This window comes from Dysidea avara, chromosome 1 (assembly GCF_963678975.1).
Source record: "Dysidea avara chromosome 1, odDysAvar1.4, whole genome shotgun sequence".
Lineage (NCBI taxonomy): Eukaryota > Metazoa > Porifera > Demospongiae > Dictyoceratida > Dysideidae > Dysidea > Dysidea avara.
The window spans coordinates 57326301-57340442 of record NC_089272.1 but is presented as its reverse complement, the minus strand read 5'-3'; the positions used below and the strand labels follow the sequence as shown (position 1 = coordinate 57340442).

Genomic DNA, 14142 nt, shown 5'->3' with positions numbered 1-14142 from the left:
CTTAAATTTGTCAGTGCCTTTCTGTTTATTAGCTTGTGGGAGTGCCATATAAATAGATCATGTTTAAAGCTCTGGATTAAATAACTATAATTTACAGAATAACCATATGCCTTTATATGAGGTATTTGGACACTAGCACAACCAACTTGGAAGGTAAGAAATTATGGCCTGAAGGTGACCAGCTTACTATAAATTTGGGCCTGATTGGAAGAGTAGAGTAGTAATACTATGTCTGTAACCAGACAATGCATACATTGACAAAGTACTATCATGTGTATGTCCCTAGAAAAGCTTTCTTTGCATATTTGAGGAAGGGGTCCACTTGGCCCTACTGTGTAGTGGCCTGCACTCTACAACAATAGCTACTACACATAATTTGATCAGAAACTTGTACTAGTAAAATATCTGCATGCCATTTTCATGTAGGGTGAGAGAATCAAAAAAGATGAAGTACTTGACTAGCTAGCTATAGTAACATCCTACACGTTGCCATCATCATTGCTATCATTGTCTGTGGTACTCGTTGTGTTTGTCTGTTCATTTGCAGCTGATGATGATGGTGCTGTCTCTTCTACATTCTTATCAGTTTGGTGTGGTGTTTGATCTTTAGCTGTGCCATCCTCCTTGGTTGTGCTGACCACTGAGGTGTTAGGATCATCATCGTCATCAATTGACTGAACTGTATGTAGTAAGTAGAAATGTTTACATACATATACATGCATACAGTACGTACTAGGGGTGGAACAAAGGTTCGGAAGCTTTGAGGTTTTGTAACCTTCAAAGGTGGTTTTACCCTTCCAAAGCTTCATAACCATGGATACTGGCTGTCTAATCAGTCTCACAGCCACATGTTTCTTCAAATATCAAAATCATGGTGGTATATTAAATTTTGTAGTCTAAGCAGCCTGTACTACAGCTGCAACAAAGTGGTGAGACAATATGCCAGGTGTACACCCATTGGTTATGATAATCAACAAATAACATGACATACGTAATAAATAAAGCTTCCGTGGTTTTCTTGTAAGAAGCTTCGGAGCTAAAATTTGTCCAGCCCTAATACATACATATATATACTGTGCACACACACACACACACACACACACACACACACACACACACACACACACACACACACACACACACACACACACACACACACACACACACACACACACACACACACACACACACACACATACACACACACACACACACCATCAACAAAGGGCTCTTTCCTAACATCTGGTACAGCAGCAGAGCTGTTCTTGTCAAGGAAAATATCTACTACTTTAACTTTCTTTTCCAGTGGACCATTTTCAGCAATCGATGCTGTTGCTGTTGTTGTAGAGTCAGAAAGTGAGCGTTTTCGAGAAACATTTTCTTTGTTGTCTGTACTGATACTGTCTGTTGGTAGCTCATTCAGATTGGGCTATAATGATACACCAACGCACATGAACGCATTTAACAGAACAACTATTTGTATGCAAGCACATACATTATAGTAAACTGTAAGTATACAATTATTGAAGGGAGCCACTCATGAGATAATGTACTGTACAGATTTAAAGAATCACTCTGTCTTGCATCAGTTGTACGTACAAGTATACACAATACAGTGTAAAAATACGTACTGTATATGGTCATACGTAGTCACTGGACAAAACTGAAGATCTTCTAAAATCCCCCAAAACACATTTTTATAGAATGGATCTAACACAAAATTATCAGTAGACTATACTGAAGGTACATGGAAACACACGCAGTCACTACAACAAGATAATAAAATTATGCTATAGTTAAAGAGGTGGTAACCTCTTTAACTATAGCATAATTTTATTATCTTGTTGTAGTGACTGCGTATGTCCCAAAAAGTAGCTAAGGTGTACTTCACGACCTCTAAAATAAGATCACTTTATTATAGTGACCATGTCAAGTAGGACCCTAAAATAGCTAAGTTGTACTTCATCATCACCTGTTAATGGACTGGTGTAAGATTCCCATTGTAGGGTGAAAACATTGTACACAAGTGCATATAATGTATTTGGAAACGGTCAGGTAATTTCCTTACACAATGTTATTACACATAGATGTTAACTCTCAGAAACGTACCTCTAGTTGTCCCCAGCCTGCCTCATCAGGGTCTTCTATCTCGGGAGCAATAGGAAGCCAGTCAAGTGGCTCCTCATCATCATCTTCATCGCCACTATGTGGTAACCATGGAGACAGTTACATACAACAAACAATATGCTAACACACCATGTGTCACATACGTAGTAACAGGTTTACAACATGTATACATACAGTATGTATGCACACATCTACAGCTTATGTTGCTCATGACTGTTTAGTGTGTATGTGTGTGGGTGTGTGTGTGTGTGTGAGTGCACACCCACGTTTTCACATGTGTGTATGTGAGTGTGTGCATATGTGTTGTGTGCATGCATATGTACCTACACTTAGACACATACCTGCTGTAGTAGGCAGGAATATCAGCTGGGGTAATGACATCAACAAAATTGTCTTCCTTACCGGAAGCACCTTTCTCCCCTTCCACCGACCTGTCCTCATCTTCCTGTAAGAAGTGACATACATGTAAACTTATTGTACAAGAACTCACTGTCAACTTACAATGTCAAATTCATCCTCCTTCTCATCATAATCAATATTCTCTTCCAGCTCTTGGAAATCTGGAGCAAAAGCACTCCAATTCTCCTGCAATATGCACAACTGTTACTCCAGTACACACAGCTTAATATATTGCACTGACAAATCATCACACTTCTAGTACACATTTGTACAGCAATGTATTTAATGTGATACACAGATTGAAGTAGTGTATACAGTACGACATGCAACACACTACACTACACTGTACGCACCACTAGCATGTGACCCCAGATATTGACCACTCCATTAGACACAGAGCAGATGATCGGTAACACAGGATGCCACTAAAACAAGAAAACAACATATATACGTAGCACATTCCCTCCTTCCTCACCACAACATCCAGCAACATTTCTCCTTTCTGACCAGACAATATCTTCACCAGATTGCCAGATGCCTTGTCCCATATGTAGAGGGTGTGATGTCGTGCTGTTCCCGCCACAATGTATTGTCCATCACCAGAAAAACAACATTTCTTCCACATTGTCCTGAAATAAAATTTGAAAATAAAAAATGGACAGTGATTTCAAGGTAGATATGCACATGAATTGTTAACAAGCATAGTACAGATACAGGCACACCACCCTGTATACATGTACTGTATAGTGCAAAATATACATTTGAAGCGGGAAAATCTGAAAAATCAGATGAGCGAGTATTTTAATGAGAGGAAAGATACATACTTCATTATTTGTGTTACAGGATAGCAAAAATGAGAACTTTTAAGAGGGAAAATATTGACAAACTGCAATCAAATTGTCTACATGCAATTCATCAGTTAACTTATATGGTATGTATGTGTATAGTACTAAGAAGCCATAGCAAACTATGTATGTAATCTCATATAGATATACAACACAACTAAGACGCTAATTTGCTTACTTGTTCACAAGATCTTGCAGTCTCTGAAGGGCTTCAGGCTCTGTACCTGAGTCAGCATTGTGAACGATGTCATCAACATCATATACTCTAACAATACGATCAGTAGAGTTGACCAGGCAATGGCTGGATGGTAAGATGATACATACAAGGATTATAATAGTACTCAGGTAATGTGCGATACAACTCATATGGAGATTCGGGCTGAGCGAGCGATTGTGATTCACAATTGTAGGATGCAACATATCATGATTATGATAACTACCACGATGATATAACTTTACATGCATCAATAGCATCATATATGTACAAATTTGTATACTTTTTAAAATATAAGGCAAAATGGTGTACAACTGTTCAACAAAATTAAGATCATAGGTTAATATAATAAATAATAGTGTCCTTAGAAATTCAATGATTTAGCTAGTAAGATCTTTTCACACAACGAACTGTCTCAGAAGTGTAGGCTTGTTTTCCAGATCACAACAGTATGCACCACTATTGTGAAGTATTTAATACACATTTGCATGCGATGATACAACATCATGAGAATCATACAGTACGATAGTACTGTATAGTAGGGACGATGAAGGTGTGGACGTGGCCAGTCATAAAATATCACCCAAACACCTGCCTCAATTTTTCTTCACAACAATATGACAGTATTGTTTGGACAAAATCAAGCCCAAAAGTACCTTCGATTGACCCAAAACGTTTTTGTAAAGTTACTACAAAATTTTAAATGTGATGGAATTTTCTACTGCCTGCCTGATGTGTTCAGTCAAGCATAGCGGAAAACTGGGTACAGTTACAGTCCTACTTCTTTCACAGAAATGTTTCAAATTGACTTAAGAAGAAACATTTGGCATATTGAGAAACATACAACGCATGCGCTATTGTCTTGCCTTCTATCCTTCTTTACCAGTGAAGGTTCTTCATCAATAGCAGACATGGGGCCAAGTACATGAGTACTTATACTTAAGTACACTTAAGTACAAATTTGAAAGTACTTGTACTTTACTTAAATACTTTCTTAATTACCCCAATGTACTTGTACTTATACTCAAGTATTTTTGCCAAGTACTTGTATGTACTTGAGTACTTAAAGTTAGCACTTTTAAGTACTGCAAACACTGTAGTTTGTAAACAGTGAGCATCAATGAAAATAAATTTATGAAGTTGTAGTTTTTAACCTCTTGGTACTTTGTATAACCTTATTATGTACCACTCTGCGTGGGAAGTTCAAAGGCACCACCAGTGCCATAATTTGTATATTGCACTGCTGCAGACCGCAGCGAGTGCATTATAACTTATAACGCACTGGTTGCGGTTTTGTAGACCACAACGAGTGCATTATAAGTTATAATGCACCGACCGCAGTGCAATATACGGATATTGCACTGGCTGCGGTTTTGTGCAGCATAGCACAAGTGCCGGTGGCGAAGACCACTACGACACCTCACCTAATAGGTGGAAGGACACTTCACAGCTCACTCGAATTCTTTTATAGCCTGACATGTAAAGGTCGATTGTGGGCCATAACGTCACCAATACGTATAATGTTTACGAGCAGCCAATGGCGATCGAAAAAGCCAACACGGGTGGCCACAACTCTAGTCTACATATATAAAAACGTACTTATACACCTTACTAGTCTGGTGCCATCTTAGCCCAGATTAAACTGTAGTCCACTTCGACAATGACTCAATAAAACAAATATATTCTAACCTTTACGTTCGATTGTGGTAACCAGTTTTGTCATGCCACCAGATTCAAGTTTAGCCAGTGTGAATAGCAAGAATTAGACTAGTATCGTTTAGTAGTTGGGTTTTGTTTACTTAAAACGTCTATTTAGCTACTTGTTTTCGCTCGAGGGAATCACTATGGCAATTAGTCTGGCGCTTAGTCTATATGGCGATTGAGTGATCACGCTGGCATGTTGAGCACTACATAATGAGAGTCGAACAGCGAATGCAGGTTAGTGATATAACCCATAGCGTAATAGCTTTCAATGTCTCAGGTGGCTGCAGTACTGCAGGGGGACGTCATCGCAACATCTGGCTTGGTTACCCACAATCGATATTAGAAACCTGGCCTTTATAAGTGTTACAGCTGTCTTGTGAGACTCTCCCCACCTATTAGGTGAGTGGTACATAACAGTTATACAACGTGCACTCGTGCTCTGCCTGTATAAACGCACTTGCCTTTGGGCCTAACGGCCCTCAGGCTCGTGCGTTTATATCAGGCAGAGCACTCGTGGCCGTTGTATAACTATATAAAGTATCATGTAGCCACAAGCAGCTGTTTAATTGGAATTCTGGTTTATATAATAAAAGCAGTGCTGTCGTTTAAATTGGGAGTTAGAGAGAATGGTTGACAAAAACCTGAAACTACCTGTTGTCAAGAAATATTTTGCAATTCCTGAAGTTTTATCTAAAGGAGACTGTAAGACTAAATGCAACTACTGTAATGAGTGGTTTGTTGACTTGGTGGTAAGAAATTATCATTTATAGTGCATAGTATTCTTCTACGTCAGACACCATCCTTTCCATTGTGGCAAAATAGTACTTGAATTATTTACCCTAATTAAGTAGTTATTTAGCATTGCAGGAAAAGAATTTAAATCCGAGTGTGGTAGACTTAAAAATGATTGTATTATGCAGTGTAATAGTTCTGTGAATGTAAAAACTGTACCTTGCATGTTTGTACTTCGAGCTTAAGTTATTATGCACGGCTGTTGCCATAGGAAAATGTACTGTACTTGTACTTTACCTAAGTACTTTCAGTATGTACTTATACTTGACTTAAGTACTCTTGTGATTTCAGTTGGAGTACTTGTACTTATACTTCAAAAACTCAAAAGTACTTGTACTTTACTTAAGTACTTTTAAATGTACTTGGCCCCATGTCTGATCAATAGTATGGCTTCTATCCTGGGTGTAGCTACACTACACAACATTATGCAGGATAGTTTGTGTTACGTCTATGCCAGTGGACACGTGTTGTTGACATTGCATTGCTGAATGAGCTGTCCAAGAAACAAGTGTTTGAGTTAACTGACCTAGCTGTTTCTGAATGTTTGCTGTGACCAACACTGTTCACTACAGGCATGGATCCAGACGAAGAAATTCCTGGGACCACTCTTAATGATGTTTTACTATTAAATCTTACCATTCAGTCCTTTAGAAATGCAACTGAAACCTTTAACAGTTGCTGTAATAGCTTTAGAAGATAAAGATGATAATTATTATTAGAGGTGCCTATCACAGAAAGATAGTAATTGCAAGTGATATTTGAAGGGTGAGTGATTTTAGTAGTATTGCATTGAAGAAAAACTTGTCATCGGTTCTCAGTCAGGCATATGACAAAGGGGGATTCCACCCCACAGGATCTGCCCTGCTTTTCTTGTTTGCTTCATCAATATCTGGACTGGTAGCATTCTTTCTCATGACTTTGAGTTTCTTCACATGATGCGTCAAGCAGACCACACTACCATGTAAGGCAAGGCCACTCCAAGAAAATTCATTGTTTCCCATTTCCCACCCACTTGCAAATTCTCTTCCGCATGGTTTTATTCATTATGCTGTAAACTGAACATTTTATCCATTACTTATCATGCGAATGTGTAGCAGTTGTACACAGGCACTATTTCTAGTAATAACCTCATTCAGAGTCATAACCCATGAAGCTTTATGATGATACTGTATTTCATGCCCATAGCTTAGCTCTAATAGCTGTTGTGTGGGTCATGGATTTAAAAATTTGTAGCATAGCTATAATGAACCGCCCGCCCGCATGCAGTTTTTGAGATCAATAAAATGGGAAACAATGAATTTTCTTGGAGTGGCCTAAACAAAGTAATCTTGTGCTTAAGCTAGATAACTTGATGAACTTCTAAGTGAATACATTTTAGCAATAATATGTGGCGTGTTATACTTTAACTAGTTGGCAAAGATTTGCTGACTACTTGCATATGCCCGTATAATTATATTGCTGTCATTAACTGTGTAATATATATTGTAGTGTTGTACCGATATCCAAATTAGCCGATTATTCCGATAACCGATATTAAGCAACAGAATTAGCTGATACCGATAACCGATCCGATATACACTAATAACACTAACACTCATCCTCATCATTATTAAATGGCTCATATTAGTGACATAACCAGCTCATTCTAGGCTAAAATGTAAAGTTAGATGTATACCACAAGTAAAAGTTACTCATGGTAAACAGGTTTTAAGTACATTTTACTACTGCTATCCAGTTGAGACAAGTGGCTGGTACTTCATAGAAACCTAAAAACCTCAGTTTATTGTTGGGCATGGCCTAAACCCTGACAGTTTATTATGGGCATGGCTTGTAGTCACCACTAAACCATTAACACATAACTTGATTAAAATGCCAAATAACTTATGTCTAGCCTCCCCCACATCATTATACTACACAGCGCAGTGGAGATTAACATCGGCCTCAAAACCGATTAATCGGCTAGTAGCCAATATCGGCAGATACCGATTATTGAACCGATTATCCGATTATCGGTGCAACACTAATATATTGTGACCGGTTTTGTGAAAAGGGCGGATCTTCTCATGCATACATCCAATTTGCCAACTTTAACAACTCATAGCTTCAGACATATGGAAACTAATGAGTTCAAATCTGTGTTAATAGTTAGCACTAAATGGATGAAAAATTTTAGGGCTATTATACAATTTTTACGTATATGGATGAGTGTTAAAGACCTATTTTAAAAAATCCTGTTAGATTACTATACAGTATGTTTAGTGGTCATGAACTTGCAGAAAAATTCACAAACAAGTACCGTATAGCGGAAAATATTGGTGGGAGAAATTTTTGGCGAATTGATCATTGGCAGAAATTGGCGAATAATATTTTGGCGAATGTATGACATTACTTTGCCTACGCAATTTTAATCTGACTGCGTAGGCGACGAAGCTTACTACAGTTCAATGCCTCTCATTCGAATCGACGCGCTCTTATGCAAATAGCTAGCTCGAGAGCTAGCTGTAATTAAAACAGCATGCACTAGCTCGCTAAGTCACTGGGACGCGCGTGGCAAGCGAGGCGAGGGCACTGAGCTGAATCGCTTGAGCTGAATTGCCCATCTGCCTGAGCTATTAGTAGTCTAAAACCATACTGTATTCAATGGGATAGGAAGACTAATCACTCACCGCTGTAACAATATTCACCCACTACTGAACAGCGTCTACTACACTTTCAATGTTCAGAAAAATGGCGAGTAAAATTTTGGCGAATCAATGCACGCTCGCCAAATTCGCCAAAATTTTCCGCTATACAGTATAAGAAAAATTAGAGTAGGGACAATGTACATGTAGTGCCACAATAAAAAGTACTGAAACAAGCTGGATTGGAGTGGTATGTATGTAATGTCCAATTGCTGTAAAACAATAAGAAGCAAATATCCCTACTGCGCGTTTCACTTATACTTGTTCATAATACGCTTTTCAACATCACGATGTTCTGGTAATGGAGACCAAGACACTTTTCTTTAGGTACACCCAAATACTGTTTTATTGCAACTGTAGTGTCCATACTGTACATGTACTGTAATGCATTGCTGACCTTCCTTTTCTGGCAAACTCCACCGACTTGACAGCAACTGCACCCAAATTTGCGGATAGCTTGAACACTTTCTTTACCTAAATAACATCAGAAATAAATCACACAGTATTCTTTACACATACGCAAAAAGCTACATATTTCAGTAAGCCAGGTACATGATGGCCACAAGCTATAGCAGCATGACTGGTTTTAACAACTGCAATGTGGAAACAGTATACGTCCCTACGTATATGCATGCATCAGTACCTCTAATGTTTTAGCATCCACTACCACCATCTGTAAGAAAAACAAACAGCTAAGTAACCACTGAATGATACAACTGTATAAGCATCATGAAAGTAATGATATTTCATATTTCATGAGTACATACCTACTGCTGTACCCCTACAGTGTATCATGTGTGTAGGTACATACACGAGATACAGGTAGTATGTAAGAAACTACTCGATACTTTATGGTACTGGATAAGGCTCTTATCTGACCTAATGCAGCTACCTTCTTATTGAGGTCAGTCCCAAAATTGACCAGAACAGACACAACATATAGTTTGTCATTAGTATGGTATCCAATCACCTCCATACATACATACATACATATACATACATACATACACATACATACACACACATACGTACGAACTGTATAAATTGCACAGCATGTTTGCTGTAAAATTACAAGTGTACACGTGTACAAATACAAAAATACACACAGTGTAGGTATGTAATTACATACAACTCCTTTACTACATACTCACATTGCCTTTAGAGTTTCCACTGATGATGTACTGGCCACGACGATCAAAAGAAGCTACAACATTGCCATCCATCTATGAAACACAGTGAACAAGTATAAGAAAAAAAATAGGAATTTTAGGGACAGTGTATAGTGTTGCAATAAAAAATACTGAAACAAGCTGGATCAGTGTAGTATGTAATGTCCAAATGCTGTAAAGTAAATATCCCTACTGTGCATTTGGAGTGTAGCACAGTAGGGATAATCAATTCTTTTACAGTATTTGGACATTACGTACTCAGCTTGTTTCAGTACTTTTTATTGCAGCACTATACACTGTCCCTATTCAGCACTATACACAGTCCCTATTCTGTTCTTTATAACTACTTTTGCAAGCTCATGACCACTAAATAGCCTGCTTTTCACAAAACCAGTCACAATATTAAATAGAGTTAATCATAGCACTATATACTAGATTATGACTCACACAATAACAACTGATTAGTGGGCGTGGTTCTACATAAGCTTGCAAACAATAATGGATGTGGATTCGTGTATACCTACAGATTGATATATGGGTATGGCTACCATACAGTAATTTACATAAGTGGGCATGGACCACGAAAGAAGCAGGGCTACGCTGTGACGTGTTAATACACGTCCACATCGCTACACTAATTAATTTAACATGTGATCCAATCCGGGTCAGACCCGGATAATCTGTAAAGAGGGACCTGGATGATCTGCGCTGTTACTAAACTATATTTATTGACTTACACGTGGCTAGTTTGCCGCGAGTTGCTCTCACTGATTGATATCAACTACAACTTCGAAAACCACCAAGCCACGTGTGTTCAAATAGTTTGGTACAATGCTAAACTAACCACATGTTTTCGAATAGTTTGATGTGATATACACCCATAGATGGAAGCCTTACTGTAGTCTATTAACAACTCTCGGGAGAACCTTGACTGATGGCCATGGTAAAGGATAAAAAGTGAGACAATAGCGCAAGCATTGTATGTTTATTAATATACCAAAGGTTTTTTTCTTCATTGAATTAGAAACGTTTCTGTGAAATAATTAGGGCTGTAGCCAGTTTTCCGCTATGCTGGACAGAAGGCATCAGGCAGGCAGACATTAGAAAATTCCGTTGAATAATTAAAAAAAAAAATTTGTAGCAACTTGACAGAAGCATTTCGGGTCAATCTGAAGACACTTTTGGGCTTGATTTTACCCAACCAATACTGTCATGTTGTTGTGAGGAAAAATCGAGGCAGGTTTTTGGGTTATATTATACCACGGGCCATTCCCACACCTTCGCTGTCCCTACTATACAGTACTATCACACTGTATGATACAGTTACAGCACCTGTAAATCCCAGAACTATATAGTACGTAAACTATACAGTATGTAATAGCTTTCCTTTTATTAGGACAATTGTGCTGTATGTGCATGTGTGCTTGTGATAAACAACACTATGTATGTCGATTAGTACTTCTACATGATGAGTCAGGGATGTGCCCGTACCAACCACCACTCAAATAAAACAGCCACCACTACCACTCAACAACCTACAAATTCACCTCTGACATATGCATACAACAACTCCAGTACAGACACAACAACAACAACAACAACAACATTACAGGCCCCATACAACATTTCAGGACTCCTGTATTTATTATTATTTGTGTGTGCTGTGCAGAAATCAATGTGATTATAACGCACAGGTGTGATTGTGATAATTATCTAAGAGGGTACAAAACTGATCATGTGTGAGGGAGTTGACTATATGAGGGGGGATTGAGTTCCAGTTTGATTGTCGAGGGGAAAAAGGAAAATTTAAAACTATCAATTCTGGTATCTAGTTGGTTGAAGTAGCCATTTCTCAAGAAGGGTGGAATAGGAATCAAACAATCATCTGGAATACACACCAGGTTGTTAGTGATTTTATACATCATCTGTAATTTGGCTCTGTTCCTCCTGCTTTTTAGGGTAGGTAAGTTAACATTAATGAAACACTTGAGAATCTAGAGTAGTCCTTGTAGGGGCACATCCCTCTGTATAACAGCTAAAAGCTGACAATAAGAGTTAATAATAGTGAAGAGGATTATTAACTCTTGCTGACAACAATCACAGGGTTGCAGTGTACCAAACCTGATAGTGTGTGTGTGTGTGTGTGTGTGTGTGTGTGCATGTGTGTGTGCACGCACCCTGTCCAGTGGGTGCATACACTAACACACACACAGATTCAGTACCTCTTGATCGGTAGTAAACAAAGATTGGTGGGTGTGACCAGGATTACCATCTTTGTTAAGGTAAACGATGACAGGAGAGTGCTTCATCGGACACACCAGGAACATTGAGCTGTACACAACAATTGCATTACAGTACACAGAATGTCACAGAAGTACACTCCACACACCACACACACAAACTGTTGTGTATGATATTCACAACTTCAGAAATAGAAAGTTAATAGTATCACAGCTCATGAATATACTACATGGCTTCCTTCACACTTGGCAGAGCATGACACAGCATCATCCTACACACATATCTACCAGCAGCCTTACAAGTATGTGGGTTATGGTCATGTGACACAACCATACCCTAAGGGACTAAAAATTTTGGATTTAAATTTTGGCAGATTTTATAAATCCCCAGCCATAACTTAATTTTCATACTAAGATAAATGTATGGAGAAAACAGTACTGTCATTGTAATGATAATTGATTTACTGTAATCGTTACAAAGCTCTAGTACATACAAACAAAACAATACAAATATCGATGGAACTAGCTTAAAGTACCTGTCACGAGGGTTGAACTGTGTTTTCAGAACAGGTGATGGGAAACGGAATTTGTATTCACAATCACCAGATAGCACATCCCATAAGCAGACGTTCCAATCAGTGGAAGAACTTAACAGTCTTCTACTGCTTCTACTCCAGCTAGCAAGGTGAATAGCACACTAAGATACATCATGCACACACCCGTGCGCACAAACACACGTATACACACAACCAAGGGATCTGAGCCAGGAAAAACATTGGAATTTAAAAACATAGACCAATGAAATCACTTTTCACATCTCAACAAACTTTTGTCATTCAAAAGTACAGAATTTGAAAGCCCAAAATACTTCATGGTGGAATCAAAAGTATGGAAACTTGTGTAAATTGTTTGATTGGCATCAAACCCCTCACAAAAAAATTGAAGACAATATCATGGATAAGTCACAGGCACAAGTATATATTAAATAGAGCAGTTGCATGTAATGTCGCAGATACAGTGAGTAACATGTGGCAATTTTACAGGAAAGATGCCGGGAAATTGGCATTTGTCATTGCCCTGTTGTCGTAGCGCAGTATTGACAATCAGGTACTAACATACTAGAAGGATGAGAACATTGCCTGTGTGCTTTCTGGCAACACAATCATTTATTCGCCCATGATTTTTTTTTTATAAACAGGTCTACTTGTGAGGTAGTATGGCAAAGCTATACCACTTTTTTTTCTTCATAACTGGTCTGGAAAACTCTTTTAACCACAAAAGGTAAATAGGCATCTGGCTTCATGAGAATGCCAGCAAAAAGTATTTGTAATATCGGAAACTGGATAAGTGAATGTAACACTGTATCTAATAAGCTATTCATACATCCACTGTAACAAGAGACGCATATTTTGAAACTATTGATATAATGTAGTAATAAAAAAATATGTGAGAATGACATGTCCTCAGTCACACGCGACTACATTATGTATTGTTGGATTCTTGCCACATGTTTTAGTTAGGTGCATCTAATGTATAATTATTCGTGCAAGTGTTCTAATATTTACAAACACAGTTAATACCTCAGAGAAGTGATGGGGTGAGTATGACTACTGTAGCTTATGGCTATACCCCTGGTCATAAAATCCCACACCGCTATGCGACCATCATTGCATCCTACCGCCAGATAGTTGCCACGACGGTTGAACGCGCACGTGAGAGCTTCACTACCCGAATCAAGGTAGCCGTCGTTGTGCTGCAAAATGCACGCAATCACGTGACAAAGTGATTAATTTTGAGTACTTACTTCTGGATAATTCTGACTAAAAGACTCTGTTAAAAATAATAAACGCACAAATTTAACATATAGAACAAGACAGATACGGTTGAAATACTTACGTAAAAGTGCCAAATTCATCTTCAGGAGCCGCAAAATTTAAACAAATACGTTAGTAATTATAAATGCAAAACGAA

The 14142-nt window shown here is 38.3% G+C and overlaps 1 protein-coding gene across 1 annotated transcript; it reads right to left on the bottom strand.

Moving 5' to 3' along the window:
• Window positions 1-363: 363 nt before the first annotated feature.
• LOC136237570 (retinoblastoma-binding protein 5 homolog) lies at window positions 364-14139 on the bottom strand. The gene is made up of 16 exons (XM_066027763.1): window positions 14068-14139; window positions 13976-14001; window positions 13752-13924; window positions 12708-12848; window positions 12154-12262; window positions 9914-9985; window positions 9406-9435; window positions 9160-9236; window positions 3550-3672; window positions 3002-3155; window positions 2880-2951; window positions 2629-2712; window positions 2469-2572; window positions 2110-2203; window positions 1216-1429; window positions 364-679 (listed from the first exon to the last, which is right to left on the bottom strand). Exons 1-16 carry the CDS (start codon window positions 14084-14086, stop codon window positions 480-482), a joined length of 1692 nt encoding a protein of 563 aa, XP_065883835.1. The 5' UTR covers window positions 14087-14139; the 3' UTR covers window positions 364-479.
• Window positions 14140-14142: the final 3 nt, after the last annotated feature.